Here is a 24,306-nt window from a genome sequence, read left to right on the forward strand (position 1 = left end):
AAGTTAGCCTTTGTCATTTTTTACCAACTTGCTGTTGTCTATTCATTCCCATAATACAGGCAAAACAAACTTGCTTTGATATGGTTTGAGAGAAAGACACAACACAAACAGACCACCCAAAACACTTGGTTCATGGCAGCCCAAGCCAGGTTTCATCCTGCTCCTTCACCGTTGTGTTAAGGACTSTTGATTAATGCCATATTTTCATTTGCCCACGTTTGTCTTTTTGATCCAAATTACAGTGTGAACAATAAATGTCAGAACCCTGCAACAACCCCACTCCCACACAGTCGCGGTACTTCCCCTGTCCCAAAGACACACATGGTTCTATTCAACCTCTTTCTTTAAACTGGACCTGAGAAACCACATCATTTAGGTAAATGGAAACCCAAGAGTTGATGAGCAGCTCAAATAAAACGTTGTAGTTTTGTCTTGTTCAGACAAACAGAAGCAGCTCAGCTGGCTGCAAAACGTGACAAGTGCATATTCAGTGTTGTGCATAAAACGTTGTGTTTATAAGGACTCTAGTTTCTGTAAACTTCAAACTTAGTGCCATAATTGAAGAAATCCATAGGTGTCTCTCAACCACAGACAGCTGCTCTAACTTAAACTTATCATACACTGAACCATGCTGAGAAAGAAGTAAAGGGGGATTCCCCCCAACAACCCACATAATTATGGTTTTGACCCCATTGAAAGAGGTCAAAATAACACATTGGAGGGTAAAAAAGACACTTGAAAATTCTACGTACCTTCTTCCCTTACTTCAAAATACTAAATATATTTTATAAGCAAAGTGTTTGCATTATACGTTGAAATTTAATTAGGAACAAGCAGCTGTACATGCTGTTTGATGGCCCTTCCTCCCTTTTATGTCGCGTTTCTCACAGTTTCCCTGCAGAATAGGTTGTATGATGCGTGACTACATGCGAATTGTGCTGTCCATGTCCCAGAGGAGAAGACCTGGTTGTCTGACACCGACTGTTGGCTTCTGAAGATATATTATTGATCAAAAGTCCTTCCTTCCTTATTTTAAACGGTTTTTAAAATAAGGAAAGGTTTTTAAAATATAGAAAAGGAGACGCTATTGCAATGCAGTGTCCTTACAAAGCAGCTGCAGTTTTTGCAGCTGTTTTGCTARCTGCATTGGCTTTTCCATGCTGATTGCATTAAATGCAGTACGAGGAAACAGGCAATCAAGTCTTCCAGATGAAAACAACTTGCTTCTTTTTGTATCGACTCGCATCTTGTCTCTCCTCAGTCACAAGCGGTGAGAAACTTTACCGTCATTTCCGCTTCAGTGCACAACCTAATGAAAATAAAACCAGATCACCATTTGGAAAGTTTTACTTGATGATGTAACTGATGTGTAAGTGAGGTAAGATGTCATCTATTTGCGCCTGACTCTTGTTTTTGAAAAGTTATCTCATGAAAATGACTGTGTTAACCTGAACTAGCACTGCTCGGAGCTCTAGATTTAAATTAGGAGTTTCAGTGATGAACTGAATTCAGTTTTTATCTGTGTGAATTGAACTTCAGTACAGGGAGGAAGTCTGCTACTTACAAGACAACAGACTGGCAAGGGTTTCTTGTTTGTTTGTTTGTTTGTTTGTTTGTTTGTTTGTTTGTTTGTTTGTTTGTTTGTTTGTTTGTTTGTTTGTTTGTTTGTGTGCGTGTGAGTGAGGGAAATCCTCTGATCAAAATGGGTGAAAAACAGCAATTGGAACAATTTATTTTTCCCGTTGTGTCAAATTGTGACTCCAAAACTAAATTACATACAGAATCGTGATTTATGTGTACAGTTAAACCCCTAATTGCTCCYCATCGTAGAGTTAATGCAGCGTCTYATTTGTTTGGTCTKTATGTATCTGTGTAGTGTAATTGTAGATAATGTCTGCATTTTGCAATCTGCTGATAAAGGTTTTCATTCAGTCACTGACCCTGAGTGCTGAGTTAAGAAAGAAGATAATGGTAATTATTCTTCTCAAATTCGGCTCATGCTAAACTYTGGCCAAAAGACTGTCCTCAGTGAACCTACCAAACACTGACATACCAGACGAAAAGTTCACCCCGAGGTTGAGCGTTTATCTCCTGTCACATCACCAAATGGAAAAGCCGGCCGGCTTTTTTCCTTGAAGTTATTGTGAGTCAGATGCTCAGATTAAAGAACATGTTCTGCACAATACAAACAAGATGTAAAAATAAATCCAGRTATGTTTGACCTACTATGTTACTTTTTAATCTTTATGTATCATCTAAAGCCAAAGGTGAAGGSTCAGAAAGAGGTCAGTAAATCACCTTGTTGAGGGGGGAAGCTTAGAGTTGATTTTGTGTTTTGTTTCTAAGACATTTTAGAGGAAATCAAATCTCAAAAAGCAATGATATCGCATGGATATGATTTCATAAAACATTCCAGGGACCAAATTTCTCTGACTTAAACTTAAATAACTTGTATGTAGTGACTTTGTAGATAAATGTCGAAGTGTCCCAAAATGAAAGTATAAGTAACATGAAAATATATGCCGGTCTTCTCTGATTTGCTCCGTATATTTTTGGAAATTTTCAAAGCCAAAGAGGACAAATCATTTCCCCATCGCTGCCTGAATATGTGCAATTTTCTCCGACCAGATAGACATTTTCCTCACACGTCTGATCTTCTTGTTAAATATATTTTACTGTGACTTTTAATTCTACCTCCTGTGTCCTATTTGGACATTTGAAGCCTATGACCAAACAGATGAGGGCCAGAATATAGTATGTGAGCATCTGTATCTCATTTACTTGGCAACTCTGAGGGCAGCTTGACTTGACCTCAGAACGGCAGGAGCAGAAGGACAACAGCAGATGCAGTTACAGTGAAAAACACTGAATCATCTGTAAATGGTGAAATTCAAGTCAGAGATTTTCCAAGCTGGGCATAGCACAGCCTTTATATCTGCCTTTAGAGGGTGACTAAKAGATAGTAGATAAGGCACAGACTCAATAGAGGSCAGAACTTCCTTGAATCCRGTAAACTTGCCTGACGTACAGCAGAATAACGAAAACACACTGTCTGCACGTTTGMTACTTCCTTAAAAAGTGACTTTTTCAAGGRCGTTTCTCAACAAACACAGAGTGGGCCATAAGTTTCCATACATAGAAAAAAATTAATATTTCACATTGGACAACCGTTTTTATTTTTGTGGGACAATGTGTTATTGCTGCACGTCTTGGACCACTTYGTGGTTGATCTGCAACATTTCCAGTTTTCTGGAACTTGCAAATAAGTTTTGCCACAGTGTCGTGTGTGTGATGCTCATGTTCCATGTTTTCTGTTGAAGTTTCKTGCAACCATGCGACCGCTTCCCGATCCAGCCATCAGTACAATTTCAACTYTTTGCTCTTTTGTCAAACGCATCTTCTTGAGTATTTGAAATATAAAAGAAATATACATTCTACATTCTCCTACRTATGGAAACGTATGGCCCACCCTGTAYACCAACTAAAAGGCCAGATGGATTCATTCACGTGAGTAAGCATATTTCCAGACCAGATCTCAGCGTCTGAGGCGTGAATCATGTAATTAGACCCAATGTTTTGTGGTTAATGAAGCCGTCGCTGCATTCGCAACCCAAATGTGTCACTGAAGTGTCACACAGGGCAGCGCGGCTGCAATGCCCTGAATCACTGCGTTGCATTTTCCCTCAGCAGGGGTCAGCTGTCGGTCCATCATCACAACTCTGCAGGCAATCCAGTTCCTGCTGAGCTCAGCACATTCCCACTTAGATTTGGAAAAACTGGGCTTGTTGAGCTTTTGCACGAACCAGTTTTTAATCACGAGAGCAACATACAAAACAATACTGATGGTTTTTTAAATTTGTTGTGGTTTGTGGGCAGTTCGACTCAACCACAAATAAAATGCTTACATCTGATCAGAAAAAATACGTACCATTAGTCAAATAAAAAAGTAAAAGGCTGAACTTTTCACTTTTAACTGTTTGCAGACTCTGTCAGCCTTTTAAAACGTTGCATTATTTTGTAGCGGGTTGCTTTATTGGTCATTGATGAAGCATGAAAAAGCAAAAGAATTTAGAGTGTCGGGATATTTATTTAAACAGGAAATGAAATGGGGCTTGTTATTAAATGCCAAGCCCTCACAGCTGTGGAGAGCATAACACATGAGAAAATGGGACGTATTGTTTATGAAATAAATTACTGAAAGCCTTGTCTGCTTGTTCAGTTGTATACTTTCAGAATATACATATCTTTCTCACACATCGGAGGAAGATTTGTTTTTACACAGTCCACTGACAAAATATCTGTGTCTCTTGAACGTCTTCACATTTTGTCACATTTTATTGGTACATTATGTGGTAGGCCGACACCGAGTAGCATGTAATTGTGAAGTGGATGAAAATCCTACATTTTTTTCTTTAACATGGTGTTGCAAATAAAAATCTGAAACCGTGGGAAAAGGCTGGGCTTATTGTAGCACATAAATATGCTCTTCTAGAGCACATTCATGACTTTTTTCCACCTGTGAATATCTTCTTGCAATTTTTGTTAAACGTCGGATTTGTGAAGTGCATCACTAACAGGTCTTCTGTATAATATTTGCAGCTATGCTTTCCATTATATATATATATATATATATATATATATAATATTCAAGGTTGAGGAGTGGAAGGCAGAGGGAACAAAGATGATAAAACCTTCTGACACAGAACAGCCACTTTCTGCTCATTTTAAGAAAATATCTTTTTTCCATGACCTGTTATATGTTAGTTAGGCTTTAGATTTAATCAAAAGTATACAAATGTCAGGAGTTAATAAAATTTTCTATAATTGGCAGATGAATACCCAAGAATACTCAATGCCAGAATTGAAATAAAAATGTGCTAACGTAAGGGTATGCACTCATTTTTCATCACAGTTAAATTGAGACACTTTTTCTTCTCCCATCTTAACAGCTAAATTCAAGAAACTTTTCCAACCATACATTCCTCTGATAAGGCAATCTGACCTAATCAAACACATCACACATGCACCAAGATGGGTGTAAATCCAGGCGAAAGGCAASTGGTCAGACAAATAAATACTTTACAGGCTCTGCTTCAGTTTCTTTCCTTATCTTCTCTTATCTAGGTCAAACCCCTGAGAGTTTTTTCCTTCTTTTTTTTTAAATGCTGCTTTCTTTCACTAATTCAAAAAAATGTCTGAAATGAGACCGCCCGCAGACTCTCAGACCTATTTTTTAAAGGCAGACAGTCAGACACGTCATGTGAAAATTGCACAATTCAACATTTCCACTTCAGCTCACAGCTGCACTCTTGGACTGGTCACAGACATGGACAGGGAGAATGAGTTCACATCGCTGCTCAACCGGTGGAAAATACTTGCAGTTGCATGACTGAAATGTTGACTGTGAAACTTGTGCAATGTAAAGTGGACTTTATGGGTTACATGGGAATTGCTGCAAGGTATGCTGGCCACCCATGCTTTATTATAATACTTGTTTGCAGATGATCGTATAAGTAACTAACATAGAAATCAAACAGGAGCAGCTGATTCATGGGGAATGAAGAGATGTGTRCTAGTATTCTCCAGGTCTCACACTTGCTTTGCTTCCTGGTGGCATCAGGACTGGAGAAGGTTTCCTTCTTGAAAGAGGAGGGAAGAGCAGGACTTATGCTGTTCATGGAGAAACACTCTTCAACCTTCAAAAACAGTCTGATTCTGCAGGTCGCATGGCAGAAATCTGGCAGTAGTCAGTGCTGTTTTCTTGTATTAGTTAACTGATCATTAAATAAAATGCYGGCTCTTTTCCGTCTATCTACAGAAAGCTTTCCAGATACTCCTGCAGTCACTACACAGTGACAGTATAAGATGAGGCAGATAATCTGGAAAAATCAAGCTCCTCTGCGCCCCTGTGGTCCTACTGCCATCTGCAGAAATGCACCGCTTTTCGGTCAAAAACAACCAATCAAAGCCAAGAGGAAATGGTGAGRRTTGTGGGTCAGAATGACAATTTTTTTTATTTGCTTAAAAAATACAACTACAACTACTGTGGTTGTTAGATGTTGAAATAAASACTTTTAACATTCATTCCTTGAGTTATTACAAATCCTTGAAATAAATTTTCCTATGATGGATAACGTTTGATTTATTCCAGTATGTCCAGWWYSWCKTSWWRWRATSAYYWCYTYYTTYKTSSTSCTYYYTKCWRYAWTMWTSWTKKWWSWMMWCRAMRMMRYCRTCTYMYMAYMKTYWYWWYAKTWSYTSMTRAKMMKYMWYRASSMGCMRCWGSWGRWGRTKRKWMSWSYYRKCMKYYYWKSARRWAACMMCCCCCCCCAGACMGACCCACACAGAACTGCTGCACTCAACCCAGCAGATATGACAGACCMAGGACAGTCTGAGGGGCAACAGGCTGAGGAAGAGATAAGACACTGAGCATGATGTCATGCCTGATAGCSGAGGAGTCCAAACCCAGAGAGCAAGGAGGTTTCATTCTGCTTCTATGGAACGGGATATGAATAAATGTAAGAGAAGACTTCTTCCTAACCTTTGACCTGTTCCCTCACAGTATCTGGAGATCTTTTTATCCAAGCTTTTATGAAAGTCTAATTAAAGGTGGATAGTCCAACAGACTCTGGTCAACTGCAGGCCAAAATTGCAACTTTTGTTCGGCAACAGYTGAAACTAAACCCTTTGAAGTGAACCAAACCCTTTGAAAAACTTGTTTACCTCCATCGACTGTGGCGGCGCTGCATCAAGAACCCAGGGAGACGCTTCTTCACAAGGCGTAAACCAAAATAGAGTGGCATCAGATCTTAGATTTTGTCGTCTTTGGAAGAAAAACATGTGACAGGCCTCCTGCCAGTGCTAGACTCGTGTGTTTGTTTTGGTTGTATTTACCCAGAATGCCCTGAGCTGCAGTCCACTTCCTGCTTTTGAAGCAGTCTCACATGTTCTTGATATTCACGTGTTCATTGGAACAGCATCGGGATTTCCTTCAACCGAACCAAGACTTTTCAGGCAGACCAGAGTTCAATTTAAATTTTAATGCACATATTTTTTTTAAAAAACTACTTCCTGGGCATTTGACATTTTTATTTTACATGTATGTATATTTTATAAAATATACATACATGTTTTTGTTTTGATAAAATGGCTTGCTTTTAGAAAATATCTTGGAACAGAAGGGATTTACCACAGACTGATATAGAAGAGAYTTGCAACAATTTACAGCATAAAGCTTCCAACACACAGGTCTATGGTCTCTGTGGTTTCTGATACTTCCTTCTGGTGCTTTTTTTTTTTTTTTTTGCTAAAATGTTGCATAAGGAATCAAGTTTAAATTAATTTTGTTTTCAGATGTAAATTTAATCACTACCTGATTCTGACAGCCTCCAAATCTGAGTTTAGTAGCCACTGCTCTAAAGTGTCTGCCAGGGTTTTTACAACCAGAAAATGCATGTTGCACCTTTTACATCAGTAAAAGACAGAAAAATTAAAATACCAGATCTTTCAATTAATTGCTTTATTTTGGAATAAATATGCAGAAGTCAAAGACAATTACAAATACATGTGAAAAAAAAAATCTTTTTGCACAGAGCTGAGAAAATGTATACATAGTATACAGTACAGCTCATGTAAGTCATTGTTTTCTTTTGCTGTACAAAGTGCAAAAGCTGATTAAGAACATAGAAAAATATAAACGACTAACACTAATATAACACCCATCTTGTAGTTGGTTGCAAGATGGATCTTATATTATAGGGTTGTTTAATCTGGCCTCTTAAAAAAAGAAGTTTATAACAAATGGCAGGATTACATCTAGCATTCAGGAAAAACAAGTTAGCTCAGACTCTGGGGCCAGGAATAACGATATACAAGGATAACAACATTCCCTCTGTGTTTTATTATTTTATTGACCTTAAATTATTTGCGGTTTCTGTTCCAGACAGGCTTGACATAACAGGCTTTCGGAYGTGATGACATTGAACAGTGAAGACAAATGGCGGAGGTCAAACGAAGGTCGCAGATTAATGGCTCTAAAGAAGTCCATATTTTTCATACATGAGTGAATGTTTACCAGTTTGTATTGTGTCAGGGAAATTGAGAGGYTTGATTTTTATTTATTAATTTGTGTCAGGAAGATGTGTTTTCAARAGTTGCTCTAACGATCAAACTTTCTAAAATGATATCTGACAAACACAATCAGTACAGAAAAAGAGCTTAAAATTCGGTGGAGACGTGAAATGACCCAAAGGTTTCTTCAGTATTTAATAACATTTTAGCTAGTGTTACAACTATGCACAAATAGAAAAATCAGCTGAGGAGATGCAATTAAAAATTTGTTTTGAGATTTCTGAGATATGAAATACTGTTAAGGATTTTTAACCAATTTCTCTTTAAAAACTAGAAGAATAAGAGCAAAGATATTTTTACAACTCAACCCTGACTTTTATTAAACATTCCCATTACTGGACCACATCACTAAAAGGGCAGTCATCGTAAAACAAGTTTTACTATTTAAAACAAAGACAAAATGACTACACAGTTTAGCATTTTATGCTAACAATTAGCATGGTTAGCATTAATAACCGACTCATCAGTCTCATTGTGCATATTCAAGAGAATTTAGATCTTTAGCTTGACCAAATGATTTCCAGAAGATTGCCAACATTTTCAAATGTTCTATCAGTTAAATATAATATATATAGGATAAATGTAATACTCYGGTGTATGCGGTTGGGCCTTACTGTTACCCATTTTAAATTTTGCTCTTTCACATCCTAAATAAACTGCAAACATCTTAGGTTTGTCTCTCTGTGACAAAATTTTAAACACCTCAGTAATACTGAACCCTAATTCTCCTTCACTCATTAACACCATTACAGAGCATATCATGGTGCTGGTTGGAGAAAAATACACATTTTTTCAGTTTCTGACTGGTCAATCAAAAAKTTTGAGCTGTTGAGCTCAAAATTAGTCAATTCCAGTCACCAGCATCTCTTATTGAAGACATCAAATTTTGAAAAATCATGTATGAAGAATACAGACTTGATATGGAAGTAYATTAGCTTTAAAGGTGTATTGAGCAATAACAGAGCACTGATCTCAAACCAATATTTTAGATTATTGGAACATAATTAACCACATAATGAAGATTTGCCTTTAAATTGCTGGAAAAAATTAAGTGTCCTATCAATGCCGTTGACAGTCATTAACCTTTTCTGATTCTGTTGAGCTGGAAACATAATTACTATATTGCTAATAAATAACTGTTGCTACAGCAGTATCCGYATAACTCTGTGAATTCCATGATGTTTTTGTGATTGAATGAMGACACTGTCAGGAAATATCAAAAGTTTGCCAGCTGTCGGTTCAGATAATTTTGCAKATTTTTTGACACCCAGCTGACTTCACCAATAGTTTTAGGTATAGCTAAAACTCTGACGTCTGTGCAATTAAACTATTGTGACATAAAATGAATTGCAGACTCACTGGTAAAATAGGCTGATTGCTTAAAGATGGGCATTCTGTATCAACTAGCAGTGCAGGGAATCTATGTTTTATTTGACTTTCAAATTGCATAGCTTTCATCAAGCTACAGCGAGGTGATTTATTTTGAAAGCMAAACTGATGTCACTGAAACTGATCTGCCAGAACTCATTCCTTGGCTGCTGCTCTTTCATGTTCTTGTTTTTCTTCTGAGCACTCTCCATTAATATCCTCTGGCAGTCCAACAATGCAGGATGCAACAGCTGAAACCACTAGATATGGTGTAATACTAGCTAGTGGGTTCGTTTTGGTTCCTTTGAAACACAGAATTTTATTTATTATCAATWTTATTTTTTTAATATATAGTTTCACGTTACTGACAAGAGCTTAGGTTACAGAAGTCCAGCTCCTGAGGTTTACGTAAGCCCTTGCAAAGATCCCTGGGGAGCAGAAGCCCAGTCTGGTCTTTGCAGTGGAGAGGTCGTCTTTTGAAGCCCTTCCCACAGGTTCTGGAGCAGGGAGACCACTGCCCAATATGCCAGTCAGCACAAGGGTCTCCACAAACCCTGGTGGCAGAGGGTCTTTGTGAAGAATCACAGTCCAGCCCTGGCTTGCCATCTGATTTTAGACACTGCACCATTCTCCTCTGGAAACCACGRCCGCAGGACACCGAGCACTCTTCCCAGGGTGCAGATATCCATTTCCCGACAGGCGCATTCATCTTGCTGTAAGAGCTTTTAAGATTGTCTTCCTCGTCCTTCTTCATTTCGTCTTTTGTCAGGACGCTGTTCTCTGAATTTGCACGCTCCCCCTTCTTCAGCATTTTGTCTTCCTTGGTCTGACGGTGAAGGTAAAAGGAGTAGCGTATGCGGGGAGGCGTTATCTTGCCTGCACACAGCACTTCCACGGTCAAGGCCTCTCCTAGGGGATTCACGGCATGCAGGGTCTCGGAGAGGCCGGTGGTGCCGCTGTAGCGCAACAGGCTGTTGTTTACAATGATGTCTCTCTCGCCAGCGGACACAATATAATTCCCATTGAGAAGGTAATGCCCCTTGCTGTTCTTCACTGCCAAGTAGTTGTCATCACCCATCATTCCCTTGTAGCCTCGCTGACGGATGTCCACATTGGCAGCACCCACTGGCAACATGACAACGAAGTTGTAGCCGTGCCTGCATGCCAAAACATTTATAGTCAATGAGTGCTTTTGTCAAGGGTGAAGCTAATGAAGTTCTGCTGAAGTGAGAGTGGGGAAAAAAGGCAGGCACCAGAATCCCTTGGAGGGACGTCACTGGTTTTACTCACACAGGCTTGGTGAAGAGTCCCGACACCTTCTTGCAGCTCTTGTTGTCGCCTCCGCAGATTCCACACTTATCAAACTTCTTTGTGGAGCCAATTACTCTGTCACATCCAGCTTTGATGCACTTTCCTTGGACACAAACGCCTGTGGAGTCTGGCGAGCATGGAGTCCCATCAACAACCTGCATTATACAAACAGAAATCAAGGTCAACTTTCTATACTTAATAAGCTACGTTAAGTACAACTCTTACGTCAATAAGAGCAAGAAAAGCTATTCTATTAAAAGATAATAGTATAGTACACTGTTGTCCTGCCTTAAGACACGTTTCCACTACTTCAACCATTCCCAAGGTAGATTATTAACCCCTGTGTTTCCACAGCACTTACCAGTGTACAGATAAATTAACGATGTCTTATGTAACCAGAGAAAGTCCCCAGTCCATAAGTTGTACTTTTTTATCTAGCAGGAACCTTTCAATTGAGTTTTGCATAGGAAGATCACCAACTTTTTAAATAAGTGGAATTTTTTTCAGCTTTGTAAGTACAAGTTTACATCTCTCTACTAGCATTAGCTGCAACACATTTTAAACCACTGATATGTATTTACAAGTAAAAACAACAAGCGGTCTGGTGGGTCACTGACAAATTTGTTTAATCATTTGCCAATCAAATGCTTATCTGGTTAGTTCYAGTGAAAGTTTACATCATTTCAGTTMTGAACTTATTTACATAATTATTCATGTATTACGCTGCTCGTCTGTATGGAAGATTTAAGCTCCTTTGACACAAGGCTTTATTTAATATAAATGTCTGTGAATCTTAAGTGATTATAATCCAGTTTTAAAGAGTGAACACTATGAAGAACARCTAGCGAGTGGTCAGAGCTGCCTCTTCTTTTCTCTCCGCCTTAGTAATTATCGTAGTTTGTAATAACTCTGTAAGTTATAAAGTGCAATTGCTGTGACAAAATTATGAGTCATAGCTTTATTGCAGAAAATCCCAGCTTATAATTCTGCATTTGCAGCCTCTTTTCCACTCTCACCCACTGAGGGAGACCTTGACAAAACTGTAGTAGGAGGAGTTACTGCTTAGCATCTGCTGATGTAATGAATCTGTTTTGGACTCCAAAGTGGAAACACTCACAAAAGAAAGTCTGTCAGGATGATGTACATTTCTATCCCAATTTTATTTTTCTTTCTTCTGTGAACTCTTAATACTTTTTGAACTGACTCCAACACACCAATTTATGCTGTAGGATTAGCTGTCGGGGGGGGGGAGAGTATATTTTCATTAATCCCATGTCTCTGTGGGTAAAATATCCAGTGGTAACTCAGAGCTTTACTCCTTCAAGGACTGAGAGCTGGAGAGAGGAGTGAACTCACTGCTGCTGCTGCTGCTGCTGCTCACCGGACGCCCTGCAGTTGTCCCTCCATTGCCTTCCTTCTCTCAACGTTAAGATGGATGTGTTATGCAGAAATCTTCACATCCCTTACATGTTTTTTCACGTTTTGTGACACAGCAACCAGAAGTTTCTATGTGTCTTATCGGTACAGTGCATATAAAAACTTTTTGGATGTTTTACCCTCTTTGCTGCTTTTACAAGTCAGTCATGATCATCAATTATATATATWTTTTTTGGGTCAAAAGAAAATTGTACAMTTTGTAAATAAAAYKTTATCAAAGTCAAAACTGATTTCTTGAAAATTATACACTGTATTTTATGTGATAGGGCAATAAAAGGTAGCGAAGTGGAAGGCAGTGGTGATGTATTYACAGACAAAAATCCAGCTGAGAAAATCAGAGAAGCAACCAAGTGGCCCATGGTAACTCTGGAGGAGCTGCAGAAATTCACAGCTCAGGTTGGAGAATCTGTTAATAGGACAAATATTATCCCATAAATCTAGTTTTATGTAAGAGTTGAAGGGAAAGCCATGTGGAAACTAAGTGGTTCAACATTGCACATCACTGTGCTCACCATTGTGAAACATGCTGCTAATGTGACAAAATGAGAGAAAGTTCAGAGTTTAAATGGTTTTGAAAGACACTTATCCTGACCCTTAAATTAAAACCTGAGGTATTATTTGTCCCATGAGCTACTTTGTCAACAGTTTGTTCTAAATTGTGTTCAACAGGAAATCTAATCTAAAAAAATAAAGTAATAAAATAAAGTACAAGAGTAAGTCCAGTATCTGCTTACCTTGGGAGACAGTACGTAGAAGTAGCCAGTCCCGTTCGCCCTGCAGATGAGTTTGCATCTGTCCTTTGGTGAAACTCCAGAGTATTTTGGCACCCACACCACAGACTGGGCAACACGGTTACTGCTGAAAGTCTGRCCAGAGGTCTCACAYTGCTCTTCTCGGTAAGTCTTATCTACACAAAGAGATGGACAAGGACAGAAAGGCAGAGATGAAGCTGCTGTTGGGCATGACTAACATTGGACTGGGTTTTCAGTTCAGACTTTCGTTGTTAAAAATKTTCTTTGAGTGACTCCCACCTGTCTCAGGGCAGCGGTTGAGGCTGCAGGAGCGATATTTGACCCGCACTCCTTGGCAGTATTTKCCCCCATTTGAAGGGGCGGGGTTGTTACATTCCCGTTTAGACAGCTGGACCCCGCTTCCACATGTGCGGGAACAGGAACCGAATGGACCCCACTTACCCCAACGACCATCCAGCTGAAAGAATAATATCCATTAATCACACCCTGTTGTCTACTGATGAGAGTTRGTGAATCCTCCCTTCAGTCGCACCTTCACAGTTTGTAGCTGTCTGTCAGAGCAGACGCCTCGATCGCAGACCTGCCCGTCGCCACAGCGGGTCCCGTCTGCCCAGGGGAAATGCCGAGTCATGCACACCAGATGGCCGCTGGACTTYCCTGTGCACCACAGCCGGCTGCATGGCGGCTGCAGGAAAGGGCACGGCTTGGAGCCTTCCCCGAAGGCGAGCTCACACTGACGGTCGAGGTCGTAGGAGGAACCGGGCAGCACATCTGGAAGAGCTAATGTTTTCTGAGGCTGGTCGAGCAAACAATCCCCTACAAGACAGAAGCTTTGGTAGTTAGTAAGAGTAMGTGAGTGAGACAATTTTRGAAACATCTTATGACGTAGGACAACATTTTACTAGTTTTGCTAGGCAAACAAGATCACTTTTTGAAAAACTCCATGTTAAGGTCAGAACTTTATCTTCATCAYAAAATATGGCAGAGTGAGTATCATGTTTGTGCCACCTTTGCTATGTTAGGTCACAATAACACAGTATGAAAGAGTGAAATCACTATTGGATCCCAATTAAATAACTTTGCGTGCTTTGGATTGCCATTGTCTTTTGTCTCTAAATAATAAAAATGGTTTTGGTGTGGCCAATTAAAAAAACAAGTAGATGAATTAAAGCTGTTTTCACAGATAATGGAACTAAAGTTTCCTCAGCTGTTATCACAAAGCAGTATGTTTTAGTCATGAGGTCTTATTGTACAGATCTTGTTATATTTAACTGAAACAATCTTTTTTTTTTTTTTTCAGCGATGTTCATCACTGGCAGATTTTTTGCCTAAAAGATTTGCTTTCTCTCCGGTTCACACACAAACAGACTTTTCGTAGAAAAAATGAAAGAAATGAGTCCTAAAAGCACATTCCAAAATCAGTCAAATAGAGGTCAACTTAAAACATGCTCACTCCTTCTCTACTAAACAAAACAGTGAAATCATTGTGCTCGTTATCTTTCCACATCTTTCTTTCCTTTGTCCTCACCGTGTTCCCATTAACATCCAAATTTAAGATCGAGATGTGACTGACTGAGACGAAAGAGTAATGACGGTCATATAAAATGCACACTAAAATGTTTTATTTTGAGCCTAGCACTGCTTTAGCCATGCTCAATATCTACTTTTGAACTCTGGTAAACTTTATTGTTATAATATCAACTCCTGCCGATGTAGTGAAAGTATTTTGTGTCTTTAATTTTCAATTCCTGCCAAATATCAATGGTTTCTGAACCTTCTGCTACAAAACTTTGCAGATGTCAGTACATTTTTAAGAAAAGAAAATATAGAAAACGATACGATCCACACTTATTATCCCTGTAATAATTGCTTAGTTTTTTTGGGAGGGTTTTTTTTTTTTTTTGCTTTGTTGGGGGGGGGGGAATGGCACTCTACAGCCATCCTGGCTCCAGCACATCCATAAGTTCCCCTAAAAACCCACCAGCCCACCCTTGTTGCTCAACATGCAGAAACATTTTGACCAAACGTGGTTAAGACTTTTTTGTGATACGGGTTTGAAATTAAAGGCAGCTTGTAAATTATGCAAAGATCAAAGCACTGTCACCACTAGATACAGATGACACGCGAGAACTTTCCAAGTAATGGGGTACTTTAAGAAGGTGGTTTTGATTCCTTAGAATCGTCCACAACTTCTCCTTGTGGGTAATCTTTGCATCCAAAAGCAGTTTTGTGCAGAGGGGGGAAAAAACCAGTGACTGAGTCTGAACTGCTGTTGCATTCCTACTATAAAGCTAAATGGATAAGCAGCAGCTGGCCGTATATTTGTTTCATTCCATTTCACAGCAAATTTGGCAGAGAAGCCAGACAAATTAGCTGATGGCTAACTGCTATATATACACTCGCTCTACACCCAATAAACTGAACCGCTCCTCTTCCTTCCTATTCTCCCTCTGAAGAGCAAAGAAAACAGTATCTGTGTAGCGAGATGAGCAGGTAGCATTATTCTGGAAACATCCATCCATTTGTGGCAACAGCTTTTAAAAGTTAGTGTCAAGAGAACAGATTGTAACAATGCCCTGAAATAAAAGACACCATTTTTAGTTGTGTTAAGAACAATTGTTAGTCTTTCTCACAAATTTATATTGTAGTATTTTCGTTTTGAAAATGGAGGTTAATAGGAAAAACAAAAGATGTTTGCCTATTTGTAGTGAACCTGCATGGGAAGCGTTGGGCAGAGCCATCTCGTCTCCAAACCACAGCGGTGGCTCTCGCAAAGCCAAACCCTGTAATTTGGGACACATGTGGGTGCAGTTTTAAAATAAAAGTTTTGCGTTGCTCTAAGGCTGGGTCCTGTGGTCTGGCCTGGTTGGCAAACAATCTGCATCCCAAATGTATGAATTGCTTTTTTTTTTTTTTTTTTTGCAATTTTCCTCTGAGCTCAGTAATAGAAAAGGTTTGGCTGACGCAAGACTAGAAACCCAGGGTCTGATGTTTGTTTAGTAAAAACTCCTGTTATCTTGAGGAAAAGCATAAGAAAAAGTCAAGACCTTTTATTTTCACTTGCATACCTAAAGGTCAAATCTTAATGAGGTTCAATTCAAACACATTAACACTTCAAGATATTATAAATATGATCGAGATCCTCACCATGTCCGCTGTCCAGAAACTCGGTGATGATGGCAGCGCTGCAAGGAGACCAGGGACTGGTGCGGTTGATCTGGATGAGCGTAGGGGACATCATGTGGTTTTCCTGCAGCTTTCCAAACACGTCTTCACAGGCCTTCACGTTGTCATGTGGCATGTTGAACACATGGCCTGTTGAACACATGTCAGATATCCGTTATACATAAAGTGCCTTGCAAGAGCATTCAGGTCAATTGGAGGTCTTTGCATTTTGTCATGTTACAACCGCAAATGTCAGTGTGTTTAATTAGAGTTTTTTGACATAAAGCAGCACAAAGCAATGCATAATTGTGAGGTGGAAAGTTTAGGATTGCTGCTCTGCTGGGAGGTGAATAGAAACTTCAGCTTCTAACTGGTTTTCTTCCAGTACTGCCCTGAAGATCCATCTATCTTCCCATCCACTCTCATTAGCTTCATATTCCCAGCTGCTGAGAAAAATCCACACAACATGATGCTGACACCACCATGTCTCCCACTGGGGATGATGTCTTTAGTGTGATTTGCAGTGTTATTTTTGCTCATAGGTTAAAAAGTAAAGARAAAAAAAAGAAAAAATGTCATTGACTCAGAGCAACTTCTTCTTCTACAACTTTCTCTCTAATCTGTCTTGGCATTTGTTTACGAATGTTCTCTGATACCTATATAGAACAGCTGGATTAACAAATGAAAAATTAAATAATACACAGGTAGACTGGTTTTCTAATTAAAAGGAAATTAGTCACAGCGCATGTGATTTAGGGGTATCAGAGTAAAGGGACTGAATGGAAATGCATGCCACATTTTCAGAGCATTATTTAATATGTTTAATAACTATGCAGCAGCTGGTGTTGGTCTATCAGATAAAACCCCAAACAAACGTGTGGCTGTAATGTGACAAACTGTGATTGACTATGGCAGATATCAGTCATTTTTGGAGGACAAAACCATCTGACTGCACAACACACGTGTGTTTTGGACGAAGCCGTGTCAGAACCGGGTATTACCGAGCTCGTGAGCGGTGGTGAAGGCTGAGGGCAGGCCGTCGTCTTCGATGACAGAGCAGCTCCTCTTCGGGTCGCACATGGTGCCAACGTCTGCCATGCCGAGAGTGTCGCAGGTGGAGGCTCCACAAAGATCCTGCATGAAAACAGCAACACGTCTGAGCAGGGCACGGGGGGCAAACACAAGCCAAGCGAGAGAATCGCTTGCATTAGCAGATTTTTCGGCCACGTAGATGCACTGGAAACCTGTTGTAAACAATCAGGAGCTAAGGAGTAATGTCAGAAGTGGAACCCCATGAGTTATTATTATTTTCCTTCTAATGCTGTACCAAAAATGCAGCACGAGAAGCAAAGCTGAAATGAGGAAGAAATACGATGCCTGGCTCCGTCGTAGGAAATATGCTTCCAAAGGAATATCGGCATGGCTTGCCAGATGGTTACTGTGTAATTAAGGTATAAACATTGGATTTTAAAAAGGCTGCGCCTGTCGCACTTTAAATAATATTTCTTGGAACATTAAGGCATAAATTCAATTGGAAGAAGCAAAATTGGTATGAAAACATGGCTACAGATTACCAGATGATACAGTTTATGGCGCTGTTGCCAATCATCAATCCGTGTTTGAAAACAACTAGAACAAAATGTTTGAGCCAAACTCATGAAAAGGACACTACATACCAGAAAAATATAGTTGATAGAATTTCAAAATCATCTTGGATCAACAATCCACCACGATGTCCAAACAGTGCCATGTTGGATTACTGTCAGCTTTTTAAACCCTTGAACAATTTGCTGCTAAGTGGAAGAAACCAAATATAAAGCGTAGAACCCCACACAGGACTGAAGAGCCAAAGTTAAAACATTATATCAGCAAGTACAGTTAAGATCAAAATTATTCATACTGCAGTAATCCCTTAATTTTGCCACCATGTTTCTTCTGCCTGGAGTTAAAATTGACATTTTGTCCTAACTTGAACCCTATGGAGAGATTAGGATGATGGCAAGGAGGCCTTCCGACCTCTATCACTTAAGATAAAATGTCAAAAACCAGAACAAAACATAACCTCAGCCATTATAAGATGGGCTGCTGTAATTTCATTGAAGATTATTCCTCTGATTATGGAAACACGTGTTTTAAATCAAAATGTGAGTATCTTTTCAGAGATTTCTGTTTAATTTCATATCAGAAGCAGACTTCTTGACTTTGCAGTGACACCACATGACTGAGACTGACAGACCTAAAGAAATACCATGACCGAGTATGATGCCATTACACTTAAAGTAGAATGATGTTATTCAAAAAGTGGGAATATTAAAGATGATTTAGGCTTTTTTTATGGTCTCTGTGTTAGGAGCTGTGCTCTGGAGACTTGGAAAAGACCCAGTAATGCTCAGTATTGCCTTTCACCACCCAGTCTTTAAATCTTCCTGGTGAGAAACAGTGTTTAGAGCACACCGTCTTCTATGAGGTAACTGTCCCAACCTATAATATTTCCATGCCAGAGCTGTTTCCAGTTGACCCATTTCTCCATTGCCGAAGTTTTAAAACCCAATACTTGACTGCGTGTCCGTTTCAAACCTGAACCCCATAATCACAGGACTTTTTTTTCAGCACCGGTTGCCACAAACAGCTGCCCATCTGTCCGGAGCTGAAAGAGGCCTGCAACCCTCTGCACTCCTCACAAACACCAAAGCCCTATGGCAGCCAGCATACGCCACCGTCTGACCACGTCCAGCCCTGAAAATCCTGGGATGAGCTAAATGCGAACATAAAACCCGGTGCCAAATGAAGACCTTGAGTGCTATGACAAATATTTCCAAGAGTAAACCGCAGAAAGCACGATTGTTGGCCAGTAAAAATCTAGTCCAGATGTGCTAATGTGTATCGTTGACATGTGAAAATTTGGGCCAGCTAAGTAGAAGAATAAGAAATAACATAGCAGGAGAGAAGAAATTGCCATATTAGGGAGTTAGTTTTTTGCTATGACTTAATTCACCCCACTGGTGTAGATTTTTGCTTCTTTTTTTTTTTTGTATTCAGAAACAAACACCTCAAACTAGAAATATGTTAAAGCTGTTCATTCCTCTCTTAATGTTCTCAGTTTCTTCCTTTTTTGTGCATAAACGTGTGGCGCTGCTGACAGGATCAAGGAGGTTTGATTGTCCAGTCTGTGTAAATTTTGTGAATTTGGAGAAGGGTTGTGTTTTTGTGGGGCTGTTTCTCAGGACTGTGGGGCTCTTAAATGTTTTAAAAAGCTAACTGGTCCTTGTATAACCAAAGCAGGGGCTGTGTTCACATTCTCCACAAAAGGTTGGGATTACTCCAGATGTGTGGGTTGGATTACGTCAGGGCTATTCCTTGTCTTCAGTCCTGTTTGTCTAGGTGGATCTCTAGAGATAATTGCCATAGAGGGGATAATCTGTTTTGTTTTTTGCAGATTATGTGGCTCTGTTGGCATTTTTAGGTAATGCCCTTCAATGCTTTCTTGTTCTGAAGTGATGGGAGATGGACAGATAGATTTGGACTTTGTTGGGGTGCTTTCTCTCTCAGCCCTTCCAAGAGGCAATAAAATAAAATACCATAAGCTATTAGCTATGGTGCAATATTTCTCCCAGGGGAAAAACCACAAATTTATGATTCGATTTAATCTCTTGGCTGCTTTTGTACAGTCATCAGACTGTGTAGCATAATGACACGAGTAGTTTTGCAACATTCTTTTAACGGTAATCATGCCATTAGCAGGGTTTAAGCCCAAACCACAGTTGCCTCTGGACAACATCAAGTTGGTCTTCATAAAACCTCCAAAATTACTCTGTCGGTTAGTTAACAGCACACAGTGGAAGAGATTTTAATACCAAATAAGTGTTATGGTAAACRATAAAAAACACACTGACTAAACTTTACAGTCAACACTGACCWGRATCGACAGAAGASACTCCAAATGTTGCCCGTGTGAAAGAAGATATGTGGAAAAACTAAATTGTAGGGTATCTAGAGCTAAACTTCTAAATGTTCTTAGTCTCTCGGGAGGGGAAGTAGCAAATTTCCCAAATTTTGTTCAGTATCTTGGAAAAAATATTCATGTCTCAAACACGAATGTGATCTGTTAGGATTTTAGGTGACAAAACAAAACCACAAAACTGCATAAGATGCAAAAGGATGAATGTTATTCAGATTTGACTGACAAAAGCCATGCTGTGGGGAAGCTCTTTTTGGTGATGGGAAGAAGGATGAAGTGAAATACAGAGGAATTCTTGAAGAAAACTACAATAAAATAGTTTGACACACAGATGTCAAACTGTGATACACCCTTCTGGGCAGTCTTTCCTGTTACTCAGAGGAGGTCCAATTATTTGCCAGAAAAATAGACAAGTTGTGCATAATTGTCAGTTAATGAGCCCCAACAGACAGAAAGATGATTTGTTTACACGAGATTTGGTCACCAGTCTAACTCCCATTACTGGAACAAGGCATTTACAATGTACTTTTCAGCATTTTCTACTTTCAGACATTGTAGCAATTRTGTTGAATAAAGAAGAAAGATCTGACAAGACACAAGATGACTGAAAAGCATATCAACTACTGTTGTCAGTTTTACATGCATGCAGTTATATTGGATTTTCCATTAGAAACCTCTGAATTTTCCCAAGTTCAGTTTTTAAGCTAAGAACTGACGTGCACAGATGTTCTCCATCTAATCTGACAGTGCTTTGAGTTATTTWTGAAGAGAACCGTGGAAACAATTTCAGTTACTCAAAGTGCAAAAAGAACAGAAATATTTTCCTTCCCCTTTGCAAATGTTTGCTGCTTTTTTTCGTGCGCTGTAAAATAAAATCCCGATAAAATGCATTCAAGTTTGTGGTTGGAATGTGACAGAGAAGCTGGAACTGAATTAGAAATGTCCTGCTTCCATGCCTTAAATGGTAAAACATGTTGAGTTACAACAAATTCCTGATCATATTTGGGAAACTTCTTAAAACTGTCCTTTGGATTGATTTGATTGTATAAAAGTTATCCAAATTGAAAACTTATATTGCTTTCTTTTGGTCATAACTATACACAAAATGTACAAGAATATCGGTCTATTTTTGACCAAAACCTAAGGTTTTGTTTGAGCTGGAACATATTAAGCAGGTTTTGTGTGTACTGTAGGTCCTGGCCATGCACGCTGTAATAATTTTCTTCCATTTCTGAACATTTAAGTTGCTGTTAATGGTTTGTACAAGAAGTCTCTTGTAAATGCTGCTTTTTGTGCTTGTTACAGTCCTTGATTAAAGCAGATGAGGTCACTGAAAGACATGCTTACTGAAACAGAGCTGGAATCCCTTGTCGCCTGCCTTCCTGCTTTATATAGCAAATTGTATCCACATTACTCATCGTGGGCCGGCCCTGTGCACTTTATTAGGGTCATCTGAACTGGCTGTGTAGTTTGTAATGTCAGCTGCGGAGCCAAAACAATCCGGATTTTATAAAATACCTAAGTGTGGAACTGGAGCAACCTTTTCGAGTTCCGCGCTCTGGAGACTAAGGGAATGTGGTGCAGAATCAACACAGCACAGATAATGAATGCGAGAGGAAGTTTATGTCAGTCGCGATGGTGTGTTGTAAAGAACCAGGCTGTGTGAACTGTCTGCAGCTGTGCAGAGTTGCTTGTTCCTGACTCGGAGCAAGCAGATGTGGCAAACACGCTGAAGGATGCGACTCTGATCAGTTCCCTAACCGATTCAGTCCTCCCTTCAGGGGCCGGTTTAATGAGGCGCAGGCAGGATGGTGGGCAGGGCTGGAAAAACCCCAGCTGGAGGAGAATGGGAAGGGCTGAAAGAAACAAGATGCTTCCAACAAGTGCATCCCTGAGGACACTGACGTTCAATGTTTGGCAAAAGTCAGAACTATACCAAAGCTCACAGCAGAAGTGGCCAAAAGTAATTCAACACCTTATATTGCATTTGGCTTTTTATTCTGGATGGAGCTGCTTTTGGATGGATTCTACTTTACTTTAGATGAAAGCGTGGCAAAGTGTCTCTCATGTCCTAGAGATGATGTCTCAGTATAGGAAGCTTGTTATAAATGGTTTAAAATTTGTACCAACGTAGTGTTTGTTCTATGAGGTTTACATTGGTGTTGGAGGTGGGTTGTGACTATTGCCACAAAGATGGGAATTGTGTTTCATAGCTGACCAAAGAACCGACGAGGTTGATTTTGACAGGAAAACTGCCATGCATGTGAAATTTGCCTGTGTGCATACATTCTTTTGTTTTCATTTAAATCTGAAAACGTAGGTATGCATTTTTGTTTTTAGCCCTCCAGAGTCAATACTTTACAGAGCCACCATTTGTCATCTTGCAGCTTCAGGTCTGTTTGGTGTATGTCTTTACTTGTCTGTCCTTTCTTCTTCACAAAATAACTTGAGCGTAGTCAAATTAGACATAGGATGTCCGTGTACGTAAATTTTCCAAGTGTTGCTACAGATTCACAAATGGATTTTGGCCACATAAACACATGAATATGATTATATCGAAGGCTCTTCATTGTAGTTCTGGTTGTTTATGATCATTGAAGTGCAGGAAGATTAAGCTCCTCCTCTTTCTGAAAGACTTTTGCAGCCTCTTGCATATTTTTTTTTTCTTTCTGAATTCATCTGAATCTAGGTCAGCGTATCTTCCCATCAACTCTGAGGAGTTTTTCTGCTCCTGCTTAAAAGAAACATCTCCACAGGATCATGCTGCTACCACCAAGTGTTACCATGGTGATTGTGTGGTCAGAGCAATGTGCAGTGTGTGCACAGCACTTTGCTGCTATGTTTCTTGGTCCCACATTGCATTTTATTTAGGGATAACAGACTAACGGGGCATGAATAAATAGTACAACAATTTTCAACAATTTTTTAAAAATAGTTTCACATAATGTTTTTCTTACTTTATATCATTTTAATGTGCAAATAAACAACTTGTTTTGGTCTAACATATTAGATTCCAAAACAATATAAGCCTGTGGTTGTATATATATTGGGGGGGCGGAAGGTTATAGGGTGTAAATACTTTTTCTCGCCTTATTGTGAACTATGCTATCTTACCTGTCTTGTAAAGAGAATAGCTGTGTCCCAATAGTCCGGGTGCTTGTCGTTGTGTTTGTTCATCTTCTTTTGCCAGGTGCAGAAGTTACGCAGCGTCATGGCTGCGTTCCCGGACACTTTGGGACCTTTGTCCTCCTCGGATATAATCACGATCTTCACCACGGTGATGCTGATGGAGTTGAGGATGCTGGGGTGCCTGTACAGCCTCGCTGCGACCGACATCAGCGTCAAGAGGTAGTGCTTCAGGTCATCCCCGTGGAAGCTCAGCATGGACTCGTCCGCAGCCACCAGCGTCTCCACGTACCGGGGGACAGACGCGAACCTTTTCGCTCTGCCCATCTTCTTCAGCATCGTTTCGGTCACATTGTTGAGGTCCGTCGTCTGCTTGTATTTCTGCAGGGATTGCGCATCTAAGGGGCTCAGATCGCTCTCCACCGCGCACCTGGAAGTGGAGTTCTGCTTGAGGTCGTTGCTGGGTCTGCGTCGGACGACGTGCGCGTCTTGTGCGCTCCGGGTGTCATTGCGCACCGGGCGGATGAAATATTCCCAACCCTGGAAGCCAAAGGCACCATTCAAACCCTTGCAGAGGCTTAAAGCAGCATATGAACCTCTGTCACCGTTCACATATCCAGAGTAAAAACACCCTCTCAAGTCAGTGCTGACATCAGTGTTGGAGAACCAAAACCCGTCTTGGACAGAGATGGAGGGAGCAATGAAATCTGAATCTTGCTGTAAATCGATCACTAATTCTTGCTGGAAAGCCTGTATCTTCATGACACGCTTTCTAACACTGATATCCAAGTCGTTGTTAAAATCATCCCTGTCGTCATCCAGCCTAATCGGAAAGCAAATCTCACTTTCCATGCATCGAATAAATTTAACAAAGTGGAGGAGAAAAACTGTCCTGACAAACATGTCGATGTTTGCATCAAGTGAGGAACGCTATGACCAACAGAGCAAAGAAAACTAAGCTGAATGTAAGATCTCAGCGGAAGCGGAAAAGTGCACAGATAAGGGTGAAGAGCATTATCCAAAGCGCAGGGCTCTAACACAATGCCACCGGTCGTACAA

General features: G+C 40.0%; 1 protein-coding gene across 1 annotated transcript; it reads right to left on the reverse strand.

Moving 5' to 3' along the window:
* Positions 1-7,502: 7,502 nt before the first annotated feature.
* On the reverse strand, positions 7,503-24,176 carry adamts15a (ADAM metallopeptidase with thrombospondin type 1 motif, 15a). Its single transcript, XM_008427675.2, has 8 exons — positions 23,236-24,176; positions 17,165-17,297; positions 16,146-16,313; positions 13,531-13,814; positions 13,278-13,455; positions 12,981-13,153; positions 10,789-10,964; positions 7,503-10,655 (listed from the first exon to the last, which is right to left on the reverse strand). Exons 1-8 carry the CDS (start codon positions 24,148-24,150, stop codon positions 9,860-9,862), a joined length of 2,823 nt encoding a protein of 940 aa, XP_008425897.1. The 5' UTR covers positions 24,151-24,176; the 3' UTR covers positions 7,503-9,859.
* Positions 24,177-24,306: the final 130 nt, after the last annotated feature.

Source organism: Poecilia reticulata, linkage group LG14 (genome assembly GCF_000633615.1).
Source record: "Poecilia reticulata strain Guanapo linkage group LG14, Guppy_female_1.0+MT, whole genome shotgun sequence".
NCBI lineage: Eukaryota > Metazoa > Chordata > Actinopteri > Cyprinodontiformes > Poeciliidae > Poecilia > Poecilia reticulata.